The sequence below is a fragment of the Salmo salar genome, chromosome ssa10, assembly GCF_905237065.1.
Source record: "Salmo salar chromosome ssa10, Ssal_v3.1, whole genome shotgun sequence".
NCBI classification, from domain to species: domain Eukaryota; kingdom Metazoa; phylum Chordata; class Actinopteri; order Salmoniformes; family Salmonidae; genus Salmo; species Salmo salar.
The window spans coordinates 35,042,530-35,063,674 of record NC_059451.1 but is presented as its reverse complement, the minus strand read 5'-3'; the positions used below and the strand labels follow the sequence as shown (position 1 = coordinate 35,063,674).

Below are 21,145 nucleotides of genomic sequence, written 5' to 3'. Positions count from 1 at the left end.
TAGACAAAAGTTTGGACACCTACTCAGTCTTCATTTTTTTTATACAATTTTCTACATTGTAGAATAGTAGTGAAGACATCAAACTATGAAATAACACATATGGAAACATGTAGTAACCAAAAAAGTGTTAAACAAATCAAAATATAAATTATATTTGAGATTCTTCAAAGTAGCAAAGCTTTGCCTTGATGACAGCTTTGCACACTCTTATATGTGTACGCGGACAAGGCCTACTGTGGAGTACCGGAGGTAAGCTTGCTACTTATAAAATGGATTAAAATATATATATATATATATATATATGTATATGTATATGTGTGTATGTTTTGTTGCACATAATGAAGCTATTTATCAGCATTATTGACCTCACATTAAGCCATTTGAGTAATTTACATAAATTACATTACTATGAAGCGGTAGCCGCGGAGATGGACAGCGCATGGGTGGTTCATTTGAGCAGTCCTAATTCATTTAAACTGTCTTCATTTTAATTTGAATTTAGGCTACTAACAACAAGAGGTCTTTGTGTTGGAGCCTATTTCTTCCTATTCAAGGAATAAGAGGTAGGCCTACCTATTTGACAGACACAATTATTGTCTACTATCCATAGATTTTGTCAGCCATTTCCTTCAGTCACCATGCACACGTTAAATATCTCAGTGTCAGTGAGGGAAGGGCTTAATGTGTTAAGTTAAAACCAGAGCTCAAATTGAGGGTGTGGGTGAGGGTATGTGATGGTATTGTGGCTTTTGTTATGATCTATAACAACGCTTTAGTCCGTAATGCTAGACACAAGCTGTAAAATGCATGGGAAAGATGTGACTCTGATGCATATGGGATATCTTTGGTTTGTCTGTATGACATTCAGAGGCTGCGCTACAAACTTCTGTAGCCGAGGAGACAAAACATTTACTTTGAATGGGAAGTAATGTGTGATTCTGTCATAATCAATTGAAGTTCAACATTTCAACAGGCTATTAAACAACATACTAACTCTAAATCAGTCAGGAGCAATCCAGGTATAATTATTTAGGCTATATTAATATTTCAAGGCTAGCCTGCCATTTAAGAAATAAATTGTGAAGCATTTGTGACATGCTACAGGCTGGCAGGACCGCTCAGAATTTCAACAACACATCAATAACTGCACTTCAACAACATGCCTATTAGTATAGGCTGTATAAAATGACATTTCAAAAAAGTATTATTTAGAATTAAATAATAATGAAAAGAAAAATGCCTTATTAGGCTATGCTGTACATTCATTCTACAGTGCCTTTATTTAAAGTTTTAGATACATGAGTTTGTCCAGTCTTTGATTTGAGGATCATGTGGTGTGCTATGCATGCCTGGTTTGTTAATTTAGCTTAGCAAATGCTCTTATATTCCCATGCCCTAATCACAGTCAACATAAATCTATTTTGGAACAACAATATCTTGGAATAAAATATAATAAATGAGAAAATGACAGTTTCCAGAATGAAAAAAAGTTACAAGTGCATATAGGCCTACCTGATGATATGCGGCTCCTGTGTAATTAAAAAATAAATAAAAACAATAGCCTGTATAATAATAGCCCTCATTCGTAATCATGTTCTGTTTTGGTATTAAAAGATTCTTCTTGATTCACGGCCTATGAATGTGCATTTTCTTGTTTTCTTATGGCCCTATACAGCTCATTGAGTGCGGTCTTAGTGGTAAATAGACAGCTACGAATAATATAGATTAAAACTCTTGGTAAATAGTATAGTGTACAGCTTATCAAGGTGAGCAAAACCTGGAGATTTCCTTAACATTAGACATTGGGCACCAGCTGTTGTTGACCCAAAGACACACCCACCTCCCTTCGTCTTACCTGAGTCTGCTGTCCGGTCTTGACGATGCATAGAAAAACCAGCACGATGTATATCTATGTCCTCGTTCAGCCTCGACTCTGAGAAACATAGGATATTACAGTTTTTCAGGTCCCGTTGATGGGATAGTCTCAAATGTAGCTCATCCTGTTTGTTCTCCAGTGATTGCACGTTCACCAATAGAACAGAGGTTAATGGCAGTCTATTTCGCCACTGCTTCCTCTTTCGAGTCCCGGGGAGTAGGGCCTGGTCCGGAGTGAGCAGGACGTCCAGAGCTGCCAACTCCTTGAAGTAGAAATGTTCGTCCAAATCGAGGTTGGTGATCTCTGTTCTGATGTCCAGAAGCTGATTTTGGTCATAGGAAATTATGGTGGAGCCATTATGTACAAATACAGTTAAGATCAGTGTAAAAAAAACACAAAAAAGAGCAGAATTGGTCAGGTGCCCATAAGACTGCTGCTATCCAGGCTGTATCACATCCGGCCTTGATTGGGAGTCCCATCGGGCGGCGCACAATTGGCTCAGCGTCGTCCGGGTTTGGCCGGAGTAGGCCGTCATTGTAAATAAGAATTTTTTCTTAACTGACTTGCCTAGTTAAATAAAAAATAAATAAATAAAATAAAAATAATCCACTGCAGCGCCATCTTCTTACACATTATGAAGGAATAATTTGGAGAGAGAAGTCACCTTCGATTTATAGAGCGACTAATAATACGACTTCTGAGTTGTTGGTTAAAACTTCACTTTGTGTTCTAACTTTCACCATTAGTCCTATTGATTTTGCTCTCTAAATTTTTGCTCTGTTTCACAATATTGTTCTCTTTTTTTCAAAGATCGCACAGTGCATTAATAATGGTATATGTTTTATTTAGTTTTTACTCACAGAAGCATATTTTCCCATTAAAATAATACCTGTTTTGATTTGATTCGATTTTTTACGAGGTACACTATATATACAAAAGTATGTGGACACCCTTTCAAATTAGTGGATTCGGCTATTTCAGCCACACCCGTTGCTGACAGGTGTATAAAATCGAACACACAGCCATGCAATTTACAAAGACAAATATTGGCAGTAGAATGGCCTTACTGTACAGCTCGGTTACTTTCAACATGGCACCGTCATAGGATGCCACCTTTCCGACAAGTCTGTTTGTCAAACTTCTGCCCTGCTTGAGCTGCCCCGGTCAACTGTATGTGGTGTTATTGTGAAGTGGAAACCTCTAGGAGCAACAGTGGCTCTGGCACGAAGTGGTAGGCTGCAAAAGCTCACAGAACGGGACCGCTGAGTGCTGAAGCGCGTGGCGTGTAAAAATCGTCTGTCCTCAGTTGCAACACTCACTACCGAGCCCCAAACTGCCTCTGGAAGCAACATCAGCACAAGCACTGTTCATCGGGAGCTTCATGAAATGGGTTTCCATGGACGAGCAGCCACACACAAGCCTATCGCCATGCGCAATGCAAAGCGTCAGCTGGTGTGGTGTAAAGCTCGCCACCATTGGACTCTAGAGCAGCGGAAACGCAAGTGATGAATCACGCTTCACCATGTGGCATTCCGACGGACAAATCTGTTTTTGGCGGATGCCAGGAGAATGCTACCTACCCCAATGCATAGTGCCAACTGTAAAGTTTGTTGGAGGAGGAATAATGGTCTGAGGCTATTTTTTCATGGTTTGGGCTAGGCCCCTTAGTTCCAGTGAATGGAAATCGTAACTCTACAGCATACAATGACATTCTTGACGATTCTGTACTTCCAACTTTGTGGCAACAGTTTGGGGAAGGCCCTTTCCTATTTCAACATGACAGTGCCCCTGTGCACAAAGCGAGGTCCATGCAGAAATTGTTTTTTTCGAGATCAGTGTGGAAGAACTTGACTGGCCTGGACAGAGCCCTGACCTCAACTCCATTGAACACCTTTGGGATGAATTGGAAAGCCCGCTGTGAGCCAGGTATAATCGCCCAACATCAGTGCCCGACATCACTAATGCTCTTGTGGCTGAATGGAAGCAAGTCCCCGCAGCTATGGTCCAACATCTAATGGAAAGCCTTCCCAGAAGAGTGGAGGCTGTTATAGCAGCAAATGGGGGACCAACTTCATATTAATGCCCATGATTTTGGAATGAGATGTTTGACGAACAGGTGTTCACATACTTTTGGTCATGTAGTGTATAATTGTGCAAAAAAGTTTCTAAACAAACCAATTAAATTCAAATCCATTTTAATTCCCAAATATTTTGTTTTATGTTGTCTGTCTCTCTGTCTACGTCCCAGGCCCCAATCCTACTGGCTGATACACTTCCAGTCTCTCCTCTACTGTTCTGAGAACAACCAGCTGGGTTCCTTCTCTGAGGAGCTCCACAGCTGTACCTGCAGCTACGAGCACAGCCCTTGCCAGCTGCCCCCACCATGTGACATCGGAGAGGGTCCCGCATGCGCAGCCTGTGCCCCAGACAACCACACACGATGTGGGAGCTGCAACCCTGGCTATGCCCTAACCCAGGGGGCCTGCAGACCCATGGTGGCTGACTCAACAGAGAACTACCTGGGCTTTGAGACAGACCTACAGGACCTGGAGCTGAGATACCTCCTGCAGAGGGCCGACCGTAGGCTGGAGGTAAATACATGGCTGTTTGATTTTGTGAACGATTTTGTGGATAAGTTGTAGAGATATTTTAAATGTAATAAAGTTGAATAGGATCTTGAAAAAGTAGATAGACATATTGTCTTAACAACTTAAACAACCGTATCTGTCCATCCAGGTCCACGCCATCTTCATCAGCAATGACATGCGTCTGAACAGCTGGTTTGACCCATCCTGGAGGAAGAGGATGCTGCTGACGCTGAAAAGCAACAAGTACAAGTCCAACCTGGTCCACATGCTGCTGGGCGTGTCTCTCCAGATCTGCCTGACCAAGAACAGCACCCTCGAGCCCGTCCTCACCCTCTACATCAACCCCTTTGGAGGCAGCCACTCTGAGAGCTGGTACATTCCAGTCAGTGAGAACAGCTTCCCAGACTGGACGGCCACCAAACTGGATCTACCCCTGGAGTGCTTCAACTGGACCCTGACACTGGGCAACAAGTGGAAGACCTTCTTTGAGACCATCCACATCTACCTGCGGAGCCGGATAAAGATGCAGGGCGCTGGAGGTCCGGCGGGGGCTGTGAACGACAGCCTCTACTATGAGCCATTAGAAATGGTAGACCCTTCACGGAACCTGGGTTACATGAAGATCAACAGCATCCAAGTATTTGGCTACAGCATGCACTTTGACCCGGAAGCAATCCATGACCTGATCCTGCAGCTGGACTACCCATACACCCAGGGGTCCCAGGACACGGCTCTGCTGCAGCTGCTGGAGATCAGGGACCGGGTCAACAGACTGTCCCCCCCAGGTCAGCAGAGACTGGACCTGTTCGCCTGTTTGCTCAGACACCGGCTCAAACTGACCGCCAGTGAGGTGGTCCGCATACACGCCTCCCTGCAGGCCTTCAGCAACCGCCTGCCAAACTCTCTGGATTACGAGACCACCAAGCTGTGTAGTTAACAGCTACTATGGAACGACTGGGAGACGTTAAAGCTCAACGGCTACAAGGGAAGTATTGGACGGCTACATGGTATACTGCTACAGTGGTTTGACTTTCAATGGTTTGTTGATTCTCTGGATTACAAGACCTTAAAAGCATGTACTTAACCGTTACAGAGACACAATAAGGACACGTGAATTGTGTCTTTTGGCTTTCAGTTGGGTTGTGACTCAATGACTTGCAAATGGTTGAGAGATGCTGGAAGCTGGGGCTTTTTTGTCCACAGAAGACACACAAAAACTCTGACACCGAAAACAAAAACAGATCTAGAAAATCAAATATGTAACTCTCTCCACATCCACTTCACCATCTTGTTTAAATACAACCCTGCTCATTTATACAGTGTACACTGAAGCCAACTGGAGGAACCTTTTAAGATAGATGGTACAATCTGTTTGTTTGTAACTCTTTTATATGTTATTTTGCTTCAGTGACAGTGCACTTTCCATAACAACCAGAATACAGTGGTGTCAGTCAGATTTGTAGATAACTTGTTATTAAAACATCATGGAGTAACAACTGTGGAGAATATTTGTCAAACTTACTTAGAGCCGAGTAACAGCTGTTGTCACATCTCATTGTCAGACACATTTATCGCAGCAATTAAAACCACTTAGGAACTGAGTGAATGAAATTAAACATGATAGCAGAGTTTGATCAAATAATCATGAACCTCTATTTCATTAATTTATACGGTTAGTTTATGGATGGTGACCAAGCTTCTCCATCCTAATTAAGTAGACTTTGTAACAGGAACAATTGAAGCAATATATTGTTGTACGGTGAATGTGCACACACACATGGACACACACACCAAAAATGCAGATATGAGTGAACAAAGCTGAGATTATTGTAAAACTGGTTCCTTTAGGGTTGTGGCTTTAAAAACCCACATGGTATTGTTTTCCATTATCTGCAACAGGTTGAATTGGAGCAGACCAGTAGACACCCCAGCTGCCCTCTAGGACCAGGAGTGATGGCCATCCAGTGCACTGGGTCACAGATCCATACCTGCAGTATTCATGTCAGGTCTATAAGGTGCCAGATCTCATTTACTAACATGGCCCGTATCTCATGGTATGGCTGTCCAGCGGAGCAGATGAAGGAGAGGTCACACACCTATGAAGGTCAACGGCTGTCACTTCCATTTGTCTGCGCTCCTCTTAGCAAATCCTGCTCATATTAGAAGCTAAACTCGAAAGAGTGTAATGTGGATGAAGCAGGCTTGATGCTGAGGTGTTTGTCTAATGCATAACTAAATGTTAGTGTCTTTTGGATGCAGGGGTGTCAGATATTGGAGAATAATTGTTTTCAAAACAGCTAGAAAATGGCTGCCGTGAAGAGATTAAAGATTAAGGTTCTGGTTGTCTCTTTGGTCATTTGACTCTATCCAGAATTATATAATTATTTCTCCAAAAATCATCAGTCCACCCTGCCCACCTACTCCTGGTGAGCTCACCCCATTAGAGAGGTGAGACAGAGAACAGACCAAATCTTTACATCCTCTCACCTCAAATCAACCCTGCAATCAATTAAACATTTCCCCCTTACTAAGTAATTGAGCTAAAAACGCCGGTGGAATTTTCTGAGTAAAAGGAAATATATGGAAAATAAATTCTGTCTGCCCATTTATTCTTCATGAGTTAAAAATGAAAAGATCCCCAGGTATGTGCCTATAATTATGTTTAATAGCCCTCTGCTCGTTCTGCAATTACCAGGCTCAGTTCTAAAGCTCGTTCTGGTGCTGCAGAGGCGGCTGGCTGGCTATAATTCATTATTGTGAGTTTGTAAATAGTTGTTATTCATTCTGCAGAAGCCTGGCATCTCTCTTATGAGACACTGAGTGGGCAGAGGAGAGGCCAGGCTTTGATGAAGGAAGGTCTGACCATTACTGAGCTGTCAATCAAAAGTGTTAGATATATAAAATTGTCTTTTGTACATGTATGGCTGTCTTATTGCAACTGGGTTGCGTGTTATGCTTTCACTGTTCATAATGCGGTTACTTTTCCAAACTGAACATGACAGTAAGACATGACTGCCCATAGGAGAGACATACAGTATAGGGTGTGTTGGTAAATTTAATCTTGAGTGCCAGAGTGCACTCAGAGTGCGATCTGAGCATTCTGACCTCACAACGTCAGTCAAGCACCCAAGCTAACTGGCCAACGTTGCTAGCTTGCTAGCTACTTCCAGACACAAATGAGAGAACACCTCACTCTGACCAATTTACTTGCCCTAGCAGAGCTGGTTAGGCTGTGTTCATGTTATCCAGGGTGTTGGCGACTGTAACTGTGCTGCTGGCATCAATTTAATTACGCTTTTTTGCAGGTGTTTACTGACAACGGCCATATTCAATGTGTGTTGAGGGTTCGTAAATTCATCAGTTATTACGCGCTCTCGCACACTCAGACGAGAGTGCTCTGAGATTGGAGTAGATAGACAGAGTGAATTTATGAACACACCTTTAATTATTCTCAAACAGATTATTGTTTGTAAAATGTAAAAGAATGACATGTTACAATGTCACAGACACAATCATATTAAATCAAAGTGTATTGGTCACGTACACAGTTTAGCAGATGTTATAGTGGGTGCAGCGAAATGCGTATATTACTAGCTTCTAACAATGCAGTAAAATGTCAAACAAGTACAGAAATAAAGTTTTGAACACAACAAGAAATCAACAAATGTTGTAACGAATCTAATTAACAATGCAAATAGCACTGTAACAGTAATCCAAATGCAATGTACACTACCGTTCAAAAGTTTGGGTAACTTAGAAATGTCCTTGTTTTTAAAAGAAAAGCACATTTTTTGTACATTTAAAATAACATCAAATGGATCAGAAATACAGTGTAGACATTGTTAATGTTGTAAATGACTGTCGTAGCTGGAAATGACAGATTTTTTTATGGAATATCTACAGTGGGGGAAAAAAGTATTTGATCCCCTGCTGATTTTGTACGTTTGCCCACTGATAAAGAAAGGATCAGTCTATAATTTTAATGGTAGGTTTATTTGAACAGTAAGAGACAGAATAACAAAAAAATATCCAGAAAAACGCATGTCAAAAATGTTATAAATTGATTTGCATTTTAATGAGGGAAATAAGTATTTGACCCCCTCTCAATCAGAAAGATTTCTGGCTCCCAGGTGTCTTTTATACAGGTAACGAGCTGAGATTAGGAGCACACTCTTAAAGGGAGTGCTCCTAACCGCAGCTTGTTACCTGTAAAAAAGACACCTGTCCACAGAAGCAATCAATCAATCAGATTCCAAACTCTCCACCATGGCCAAGACCAAAGAGCTCTCCAAGGATGTCAGGGACAAGATTGTAGACCTACACAAGGCTGGAATGGGCTACAAGACCATCGCCAAGCAGCTTGGTGAGAAGGTGACAACAGTTGGTACGATTATTCGCAAATGGAAGAAACACAAAAGAACTGTCAATATCCCTCGGCCTGGGGCTCCATGCAAGATCTCACCTCGTGGGGTTGCAATGATCATGAGAATGGTGAGGAATCAGCCCAGCACTACACGAGAGGATCTTGTCAATGATCTCAAGGCAGCTGGGACCATAGTCACCAAGAAAACAATTGGTAACACACTACGCCGTGAAGGACTGAAATCCTGCAGCGCCCTGCTCAAGAAAGCACATATACATGCCCGTCTGAAGTTTGCCAATGAACATCTGAATGATTCAGAGGACAACTGGTGAAAGTGTTGTGGTCAGATGAGACCAAAATGGAGATCTTTGGCATCAACTCAACTCGCCGTGTTTGGAGGAGGAGGAATGCTGCCTATGACCCCAAGAACACCATCTCCACCGTCAAACATGGAGGTGGAAACATTATGCTTTGGGGGTGTTTTTCTGCTAAGGGGACAGGACAACTTCACTGCATCAAAGGGACGATGGACGGGGCCATGTACCATCAAATCTTGGGTGAGAACCTCCTTCCCTCAGCCAGGGCATTGAAAATGGGTCGTGGATGGGTATTCCAGCATGACAATGACCCAAAACACACGGCCAAGGCAACAAAGGAGTGGCTCAAGAAGAAGCACATTAAGGTCCTGGAGTGGCCTAGCCAGTCTCCAGACTTTAATCCCATAGAAAATTTGTGGAGGGAGCTGAAGGTTCGAGTTGCCAAACGTCAGCCTCGAAACCTTAATGACTTGGAGAAGATCTGCACAGAGGAGTGGGACAAAATCCCTCCTGAGATGTGTGCAAACCTGGTGGCCAACTACAAGAAACGTCTGACCTCTGTGATTGCCAACAAGGGTTTTGCCACCAAGTACTAAGTCATGTTTTGCAGAGGGGGTCAAATACTTATTTCCCTCATTAAAATGCAAATCATTTTATAACATTTTTTACATGCGTTTTTCTGGATTTATTTTGTTGTTATTCTGTCTCTCACTGTTCAAATAAACCTACCATCAAAATTATAGACTGATCATTTCTTTGTAAGTGGGCAAACGTACAAAATCAGCAGGGGATCAAATACTTTTTTCCCCCACTGTACATAGGTGTACAGAGGTCCATTATCAACAAATATCATTCCTGTGTTCCAATGGCACATTGTGTTAGAGAATGATAAGTTTATAATTTTAAAAGGCTAATTGATCATTAGAAAACCCTTTGCAATTATGTTAGCAAAGCTGAAAACTGTTGTCCTGATTAACCTCCCTGGGCAAGGTGGGACGTTTGCGTCCCACCTAGTCAACACCCAGTGAAATCGCGTTGTGCGAAATACAAATACCTCAAATGCTATAACTTCAATTTCTCAAACATATGACTATTTTACACCATTTTATAGATACACCTCTCCTGAATTGAACCACGTTGTCCGATTTCAAAAAGGCTTTACAGCAAAAGCAAAACATTAGATTATGTTAGGAGAGTACCCTGCCAAAAACAATCACACAGCCATTTTCAAAGCATCTAGCATGTATCACAAATACCCAAAACACAGCTAAATGCAGCACTAACCTTTGACGATCTTCATCAGATGACACTCCTAGGACATCATGTTACACAATACATGCATTTTTTGTTCGATAAAGTTCATATTTATATATAAAAACAGCATTTTACATCGGCGCGTGACGTTCAGAAAATATTTTCCCTCAAATACTGCCGGTGAATCAGCACCACAATTTCCAAAAATACTTGACATAAACATTGATACAAAATTAAACTGTCTTTCAAAGAATTATAGATGAACATCTCCTTTTGCAAACGCTATGAAAGATTTCAAAAAAGCTTCACGAGGAAAGCACTCTTTGCAATAATCTGAGTACTGAGCTCAGAAAAATACACTAGGCTATACAGATAGCCGCCATCTTGGGGACATCTAAAATCATATATTGCATTAGAAATATTCCCTTACTTTTGATCATCTTCATCAGAAGGCACTTCCAGGAATCCCAGGTCCATAACAAATGTTGTTTTGTTCGATAAAGTCCATAATTTATGTCCAAATAACTCCTTGTTGTTCGTGCGTCCAGTAAGCTACTCCAAGTGTAGAAAGCGCGCGGACGATGTCGCGACGAAAAGTTTAAAAAAAGTAGTATTTACGTTCGTTCAAACATGTCAAACGTTGTAAAACATCAATCTTTAGGGCCTTCAGAACGTGAAGATTCAATAATATTTCAACCGGACAGTTCCTGTCTTGAAAAAGGTTTTGGAACGGGAGGATCCTCGCTCGTGAACGCGCCCCAAGAACTGATGTCTCCCCCTGCCTCAACAGCTTCCCCTCCTTGTCATTCTGTCTCTGTTCATCATAGAAGCTTCAAACAACTTTGTAAAGACTGTTGACATCTAGTAGAAGCCGTAGGAAGTGCACAATTATTACTACGTCACAGTGTATTCAATAGGAAACGACTTGAAGGGAGCCCATGCATCCAGATTTCCACTTCCTGGTAGGATTTCTCTCAGGTTTTTGCTTGCCATATGAGTTCTGTTATACACACAGACACCATTCAAACGGTTTTAGAAACTTCATAGTGTTTTCTATCCAAATCTACTAATAATATGCGTATCCTAGCTTCTGAGTTTGAGTAGGAGGCAGTTTAATATGGGCACATATTTTTTTCTGAAATTGTCAATACTGCCCCCCTAGCCCCAACAGGTTTTAAAGAAGCAATAAAACTGATCTTCTTTAGACTAGTTGAATATCTGGAGCATCAGCATTGGTGGGTTCGATTACAGGCTCAAAATGGCCAGAAACAAAGACATTTCTTCTGAAATGTAGTTTGAGAAACAGATGCCTCACAAGTCCTGAACTGGCAGCTCCATAAAATAGTACCCATCAAAAACCCGACTCAATGTCAACAGTGAAGAGGCGACTCCGGGATGCTGGCCTTCTAAGCAGAGTTCCTCTGTCCAGTTTCTGTCTTCTTTTGCCCAAATTACTATTTTCTTTTTATTGGCCAGTCTGAGATATGGCTTTTTCTTTGCAACTAGAAGGCCAGCATCCCGGAGTCGCCTCTTCACTGTTGATGTTGAGACTGGTGTTTTGCGGGTACTATTTAACCTCTTACATCTAGATGTTCCGCTAGCGGAACGCCTCGCCAATATCCAATGATAGAGCGTGGCGCGAATTACAAACTCCTCAAAAATCCCAAAACTTCAATTTTTCCAACATATGACTATTTTACACCATTTTAAAGACAAGACTCTCCTTTATCTAACCACATTGTCCGATTTCAAAAAGGCTTTACAACGAAAGCAAAACATTAGATTATGTCAGGAGAGTACCCAGCCAGAAATAATCACACACCCAGGGACATTATGTTATACAATACATGCATGTTTTGTTCAATCAAGTTCATATTTATATCAAAAACCAGCTTTTTACATTAGCATGTGACTAGCATGTGACTAGCATTCCCACCGAACACTTCCGGTGAATTTACTAAATTACTCACAATAAACGTTCACAAAAAACATAACAATTATTTTAAGAATTATAGATACAGAACTCCTTTATGCAATCGCGGTGTCCGATTTTAAAATAGCTTTTCGGTGAAAGCACATTTTGCAATATTCTGAGTACATAGCTCGGCCATCACAGGCTAGCTATTTTGACACCCACCAAGTTTGGCACTCATCAAACTCAGATTTACTATAAGAAAAATTGGATTACCTTTGCTGTTCTTCGTCAGAATGCACTCCCAAGACTTCTACTTCAACACCCAATGTTGTTTTGGTTCCAAATAATCCATAGTTATATCCAAATAGCAGCGTTTGTTCTTGCGTTCAAGACACTATCCGAAGGGTGACGCGCCGGCGCGTATCGTGACAAAAAAATTCTAAATATTCCATTACCGTACTTCGAAGCATGTCAAACGCTGTTTAAAATCTATTTTTATGCGATTTTTCTCGTAAAATAGCAATAATATTCCGACCGGGAGACCGTGTTTTCGTTCAAACACTGAAAATGTAAAATGGACCCTTCACATGCACGCGCGCTCCCATGTCATTGTTCTCAGATTGACCACTTTCCAAATGCCCTACTGTTTTTCGCCCAGGGACTGCAGAGTCATCATTCCCCGTTCTGGCGCCTTCTGAGAGCCTATGGGAGCCTTAGAAAATGTCACGTTACAGCAGAGATCCTCTATTTTCCATAAAGAGGCTATAGAAGGCCAAGAAATGGTCAGAGAGGGCACTTCCTGTATGGAATCTTCTCAGGTTTTGGCCTGCCATATGAGTTCTGTTAAACTCACAGACACCATTCAAACAGTTTTAGAAACTTTAGGTTGTTTTCTATCCAAATAAATGTATTTGCATATTCTAGTTTCTGGGCAGGAGTAATAACCAGATTAAATCGGGTACGTTTTTTATCCGGCCGTGAAAATACTGCCCCCTATCCTAAACAGGTTAATGAAGCTGCCAGTTGAGGACTTGTGAGGCATCTGTTTCTCAAACTAGACACTCTAATGTACTTGACCTCTTGCTCAGTTGTGCACCTGGGTCTCCCATTCCTCTTTCTATTCTGGTTAGAGCCAGTTTGCACTGTTCTGTGAAGGGAGTAGTACACAGCGTTGAACGAGATCTTCAGTTTCTTGTCAATTTCTCGCATGGAATAGCCTTTATTTCGCACAACAAGAACAGACTGACGATTTTCAGAAGAAAGTTAATTGTTTCTGGCCATTTTGAGCCTGTAATCGAACCCACAAATGCTGATGCTCCATATACTCAACTAGTCTAAAGAAGGCCAGTTTTACTGCTTCTTTAATCAAACAACAGTTTTCAGCTGTACTAACAAAATTGCAAAAGGGTTTTCTAATGATCAATTAGCCTTTTAAAATGATAAACATGGATTAGCTAACACCACATGCCATTGGAACACAGGAGTGATGGTTGCTGATAATGGGCCTCTGTACACCTACGGTATGTAGATATTACATAAAAAAATCAGCAGCTTCCAGCTACAATAGTCATTTACAACATTAACAATGTTTACACTGTATTTATGATCAATTTGATGTTATTTTAACATACAAGAAATGTGCTTTTCTTTCTAAAACAAGGACATTTCTAAGTGACCCCAAACTTTTGAATGGTAATGTATGTGTATATACCGTGCATTCGTAAAGTATTCAGACCACTTTACTTTTTCCACATTTTGTTACGTTACTTATTCTAAAATGTAAAAAAATGTAATCCTCATCAATCTACACAGAATACCCCATAATGACAAAGCAAAAACTGTTTTTTTTTACTTTTTGCAAATGTATTGAAAATAAATAACTGAATTATCATATTTACATAAGTATTCAGACCCTTTACTCAGTACTTTGTTTAAGCACCTTTTTGCAGCGATTAGAGCCTTGAGTCTTCTTGGGGATGACGCTACAAGCTTGGCACACCTGAATTTGTGGAGTATCTCCAATTCTTCTCTGCAGATCCTCTCAAGCTCTATCAGGTTGGATGGGTAGCATTGCTGCACAGCTATTTTCAGGTCTCTCGAGAGATGTTCAATCGGGTTCTAGTCCGGGCTCTGGCTGGGCCACTCAAGGACATTCAGAAACTTGTACAGAAGCCACTCCTGCATTGTCTTGGCTGTGTGCTTAGGGTTGTTGTTCTGTTGGAAGGTGAACCTTTGCCCCCAGTCTGAGGTCCTTAGCGCTCTGGAGCAGGTTTTCAACAAGGATCTCTTTGTACTTTGCTAAGTTCATCTTTCCCTCGACACTGACTAGTCTCCTGAAAAATATCCCCACAGCGTGATGCTGCCACCACCATACTTCACCGTAGGGATGGAGCCAGGTTTCCTCAAGACGTGACACTTGGCATTCAAGCCAAAGAGTTCAATCTTGGTTTCATCAGACCAGAGAATCAAATTTCTCATGCTCTGAGGTGCCTTTTGGCAAACTCCAAGCAGGCTGTCATGGGCCTTTTATGGAGGAGTGGCTTCCATCTGGCCACTCTACCATAATGGCCTGATTGGTGGAGTGCTGCGAAGATGGTTGTCCTTCTGGAAGGTTCTCCCAACTCTGGAGCTCTGTTAGAGTGACCATCAGGTTCTTGGTCACCTCCTTGACCAGGGCTCTTCTCCTCCGATTGCTAGGTTTGGCCAGGCAGCCAGCTCTATGAAGAGTCTTGGTGGTTCCAAACTTCTTCTATTTAAGAATGATGGAGGCCACTGTGTTTTTGGGGACCTTCAATACTGCAGAAATGTTTTGGTACCCTTCCATAGATCTGTGCCTCTACACAATCCCGTCTAGGAGCTCTACGGACAATTCCTTCGACCTCATGGCTTGGTTTTTGCTCAGATTTGCACTGTCAACTGTGGGACCTTATGTACACAGGTGTGTGCCTCCCCAAATCATGTCCAATCAATTGAATTTACCACAGGTGAACTCCAATCAAGTTGTAGAAACATTTCAAGGATGATCAATGGAAACAGGATGCACCGGAGCTCAATTTATAGTCTTATAGCAAAGGGTCTGAATACTTATGTAAATAAGGTGTTTTTGTTTATATAAATTTGCCAAAATGTCTAAAAACCTGTTTTCACTTTGCTATTATGGGGTATTGTGTGTAGATTGATGAGTAAAACATTTAATTGAATCATTTTCAGTATAAGGCTGCAACGTAACAAAATGTGGAAAAAGTCAACCGGTCTGAATAATTTCCGAATGCACTGTACACCGGATGAAAATACACAAGATATACTAAGAATGATATTTACAGCAGTAGTTATATTAGAGTGAACTATGTCAAGAATCTAGTATAAAAATAAATATGCAGTGTGTATGAACAGTACAACTAAAATGCAATGAACAGTAGTAGAAATATTAGAATGAGCCATGTCTCGAATACAGTATTTATATACACAGTACAAAACCCCATGGCAAAATGGACAGAATTGCAGGAAACCAGAGTACGGAATATGAATAAACATTGAGTATATAAACATTAGGAGCATCTTCCTAATATTGAGTTGCACCGCCCCCTTATGCCCTCAACACAGCCTCAATTCGTCGAGGCATGGACTCTACAAGATGTCGAAAGCTTTCCACAAGGATGCTGGCCCATGTTGACTCCAATGCTTCCCACAGTTGTGTCAAGTTGGCTGGATGTCCTTTGGGTGGTGGACTATTATTGATACAAACAGAAAACTGTTGTGTGAAAAACCCAGCAGCATTGCAGTTCTTCACACAAACTGGTGCGACTAGCCTGGCACCTACAATGATAACCTTCCTAAAGGCACTTAAATATTTTCTCCGTTCACCCTCTGAAACCATGTCTCAATTTTCTCAAGGCTTAAATGTTTTTTATTTAACCTGTCTCTTCCCCATCCTCTACACGGATTAATGTAGATTTAACAAGTATCAATAAGGGATCATAGCTTTCACCTGGATTCACCTGGTCAGTCTATGTCATGGAAAGAACAGGTGTATGTAATATCTTGGATACTCAGTGTATATGTAGAGTATGTGAATAGAAAAGTGTGTATAGCAGTAGTAATATAGGAAGAACCATGACTAGAATACAGTACCAGTAAAAAGTTTGGTCACACCTACTCATTCAAGAGTTTACATTGTAGAATAATAGTGAAGACATCAAACCATGAAATAACACATATGGAATCATGTCATAACCAGAAAAGTATTAAACAAATGAAATATATTTTAGATAATTCAAAGTAGCCAACCTTTGCCTTGATGACAGCCTTGCACAATCTTGGCATTCTCTCAACCAGCTTCACCTGGAAAGTTTTTCCAACAGTCTTGAAGGAGTTCCCACATATGCTGAGCATTTGTTGGCTGCTTTTCATTCACTCTGCTATCCAGCTCATCCCAAACTATATCATTTGGGTTGAGGTCAGGTAATTGTGGAGGCCAGGTCATCTGATGCAGTACTCCATCACTCTCCTTCTTGGTCAAATAGTCCTTACACAGTCTGGAGGTGTGTTGGGTCATTGTCCTGTTGAAAAATAAATAATTGTCCCTGTAAGCACAATCCAGATGGGATGGCGAATCGCTGCAGAATGCTGTGGTAGCAATGCTAAATAAGTGTGCCTTGAATTCAGTGTCACCAGCAAAGTACCCCCACACTATCACACCTTCTCCTCCATGCTTCACGGTGGGAACCACACATGCGGAGATCATCAGTTCACCTATTCTGCGTCTCGCAAAAACAGGGCGATTAGAACCAAAAATCTCAAACTTGGACGCATCAGACCAAAGGACAGATTTCCACTGGTTTAATGTCCATTGCTCATGTTTCTTGGCCCAAGCAAGTCTCTTATTCTTATTTGGGTCCTTTAGTAGTGGTTTCTTTGTAGCAATTTGACCATGAAGGCCTGATTCACGCAGTCTCCTCTGAAGAGTTGATGTTGCGATGCGTCTGTTACTTGAACTCTGTGAATCATTTATTTATTTGGACAGCAATCTGAAGTCCAGTTAACTCCAATGAGCTTATCCTCTGCAGCAGACGTAACTCTGGGTCTTCCTTTCCAGTAGTGGTCCTTATGAGAGCCAGTTTCATCATAGCGCTTGATTGTTTTTGCGACTGCACTTGAAGAAACGTTTAAAGTTCTTGACATTTTCCGGATTGACTGACCTTCATGTCAAGTAACGATGGACTGTCGTTTCTCTTTGCTTATTTGAGCTGTTCTTGCCATAATATGGACTTGGTCTGTTACCAAATATGGCTATCTTCTGTATACCACCCCTACCTTGTCACACACAACTGATTGGCTCAAACACATTAAGAAAGAAATAAATTCCCCAAACTGTACTTTTAACAAAGCACACTTGTTATTTGAAATGCAGTCCAGGTGACTACCACATGAAGCTGATTGAGAGAATGCCAAGAGTGTGCAAAGCTATCATCAAGGCAAAGGCTACTTTGAAGAATCTCAAAATAAAATATATTTTGATTTGTTTAACACTTTTTTTGGTTACTACATGATTCCATATGTGTTATTTCAGAATTGTAATGTCTTCACCATTATTCTACAATGTTGAAAATAGTAAAAAATAAAGAAAATCCCTTGAATCAGTAGGTGTGTCCAAACTTGACTGGTACTGTACATGTAAAGTGTGTAAAACAGTAGCTAAACATTATTAAAGTGACTCGTGTTCAATGTACATAGGGCAGCAGTCTCTATGGTGCAGGGTAGAGTACCTGGTGGTAGCCGGCTAGTGACTCTGTTTAAGGTTTCGCGCATGGTAATGGGCGGAGGCCGGCTAGTGGTGACTGTTTAACAATCTGATGGCATAGAGATAAGTCAGTCCCGGTCAATTGCTACACTGACCAACCTTGTTGCATTCCTCATTACAACATGTTGGATACACATTCATTAGATGTGAAGACTGTTATATATATCAAATCAATTCTCTTTGTGTAATTATTCCGTAATTAAATGAATCACAGAATAGTAATTAACTAGGAAGATGTGGCACCACGTTTATAGAGTTTACATTTCCCGAATATAACTCTTCAAGTATTGTATCATCTTATTGATTACAGTCTTTTATTAATGTATTGTTACCTCATCAGTCTCATTTCTGAACGTCGCAAACCCTTGGATAGCTGCACGAACCCGAACATCAAATCATGAATCAGCGCTATACAAATTGGCTTAATTATTTATTTACTAACTAACTAATCCATCAGTAAAATGTATATAGGTTCAGAACTTTTGTGATATAGCACAGTTACAAATACAAATCAAACTGGATGGACATCAGAAATAGAGGCAGGACTAAAAACAAACAAATAAGAACTATTGTAAAATAGACTGTGTCTGTAAAATGTGTATAAGATGAATAAATTGAAGTTAAAGCCGAAGTGTTTATTAGTTTACTCCAATTGGGGGATCGGTGGTAGGGTTTGCGGGGAATAATAATAAAGGTATATTCTTTAAAAAAGTATGTATGTCTATATAGGTATGTGTATGTATATATGTATGCATGCGTGTATGGATATATATATTTACCCCAAAAATATATGGGGGATTGGAAATGATGCAGACAATTAAAATTGATGGAAGCAATATTCTTTCCGCAATATTAAGCTGATCCAAAACGAAAAAAAAAAAAACGAACTAATCAATCACAGAATTACATAAACACACAATAGGTCATACATTGCTTACTAACATGATACAAATAAAAATCCCCTAGTGGACGAAACCAATAGGACTGCTTGGTAGACAAAGGAAAGCGTTGGGGACAGTTCAAGAGCGGGAAACTCAGAGTGGACCCACTGTAATACAGTTCATAACTACAGTCATGTAAATGCTAATACTTTGAACATGAACAGCCGCTCATTAGAAAATAAATAGCAATTTACATATTTACGAGTGTATGCCTTTGTTGCCCATCTCTGTGATCGCCGGTCCGTGTGCTGGATAATAGTCAGTCGACAGAAAGCCTCTGGTTTGTCCACCAGAGATCAAAGTATGTCGTAGTTGTAGGTTGTTATAATGGCTACGTCAGAGTACCATTTGGAAATGGTCTTAGATCGGACGCGTTTACCAAACTAAAGTTGTAGTTTGAACCACTTCACACACCAGCATCACCCGGCGTGTTTTGGTCTAATGTAAATTTTGTTGCAAGTGTTTTTTTTAGCTTTTAGTAGAAAAGGTGGCGTTCCATGATGCCAATGTAAATGTCTGCGCTCACGGGGTATGGTCACTGACTAGTTAAACTTTATATGAAAACACATTCTCTCATTTAGAAGGCTAACATCACATTTCATCTTTTCAAAAGTATTCCTATACTCAATCATTTATTTTGTACAACATTCAGATGCAAACCCATAATTGAGAAGTATATACAAACAAAGAAACAGTAATGTGTGTCTCCTGTCCTTCATGAGGTCACCAAATGAAACAAACTCAACATGACTTTTCCTTAAGTGTCCACGGACCACTCCAACTGCTTGGAATACAGAAATGCTGTTCAATTATTCAACCTTTTGACGTTACCCTACTGCACAGTATTTTTCTGTGGTAACAAAGCGATTCTCAACCTTCATTTTGGCCGAGCGGGGTAAAGAGTTTTCGGTATTTTTGACCGTCGTAAACCTGTGGTGGGAGAGAGAGAGAGAGAGCTATGATCCTCACCCAAAAGGGCATGCCATGACAACATTAAACAATTAAGTATTTTATCAGACTATAAGGGTTTATGGAAGTTCAAAGAGAGTGATAATGAATGGTGCTGCTCGGTCTGCTTTTTTGAAAAAAGTGGAGGGTCACTATCAGAAAATCAAAGCACAGATCTGAGACAACAACTGAGCTTCCTGTGTTCCTAACAAACACAAAGTGTAAAGAAAACATTGCACCCTGGTCGATACTCAACTCAGTTTTAATGGGTAGGCTGCGTGGCAACCATTGTACTGTGACACAGGAAGTAAGATCCCAGGTTTCCGACAAAACTTTCCCCTCCTGGGGACCAGGCAGTAGATTGGGAATAGCAAACACAAGAAAAAGGTAACCGCTGTTGGCCGATAAATCAATAGTCTGCTTTATTACCTGGGAGAACAACAGGTTCTGCAGAGATCAATAATTACACTTAGGAGGCTCCTCTGGCATTTGTCCCCCCTTCCCTTCACCCCGACCAAACGAGACTAGATCAGAACCAATTTATTACTGAGATGTCGATGTCCGCCCGGCGTGGTTTGTATAAGCTCAATTCAATCCTGATTTTTATTTCCAAGGATGAAGCATTTTAAAATTACATTCGTTCAGGTGTCGGTTTAGCAAACTCCATTGCTCAGCCACTCAGGCTGTGAACACAAAACCCCCAGCTGTGAGGAGAACAACAAATAACATAGCTACATATCTTGACGATGCTGTGAGAAAAAGCTAAACTCCAACATGAATATAGAGTTTCAGACAAGAGAAGTAATAATAATAACTTCTAAGTGAGAAATTCATAATTTTTCCCTCAGAGTTGTTTCTGCCTGTGGGGGAACAGTGTCTTGGGACCCAGAACAAAGTGCCTTTCAAAATCAAACCACAGTGAGGGGAGAGCAGCATATTTTCACAACCAGAAAGAATTATACCACATGCACACCCAAGCCTCTTACAAAAGAGTTCTGCAGTAGCAACGTTTCACAGTAACAAATATATAGCCTATAATTCTTCATAGCCAAAACCCTAGCACCCAAACTGTTCTTGTTGATCTCTACATTTACAGACAATGTAAGAAAATGAAAGGAAACACAAAGAAAACAAAGTAAAAAG

At 40.9% G+C, this 21,145-nt stretch overlaps 1 protein-coding gene across 2 annotated transcripts in view; it reads left to right on the top strand.

Moving 5' to 3' along the window:
• Positions 1-8,117, top strand: part of LOC106560299 (BMP/retinoic acid-inducible neural-specific protein 3) — a 59,191-nt gene extending 51,074 nt beyond the window's left edge. For both annotated transcript variants that reach the window (XM_014123052.2, XM_045687697.1), the window contains exons 8-9: positions 4,125-4,467; positions 4,613-8,117. In XM_014123052.2, the coding sequence (XP_013978527.1) occupies positions 4,125-4,467; positions 4,613-5,401 (1,132 nt within the window). In that variant the 3' untranslated portion in view covers positions 5,402-8,117. The remainder of the gene's footprint in view (positions 1-4,124; positions 4,468-4,612) is intronic.
• Positions 8,118-21,145: the final 13,028 nt, after the last annotated feature.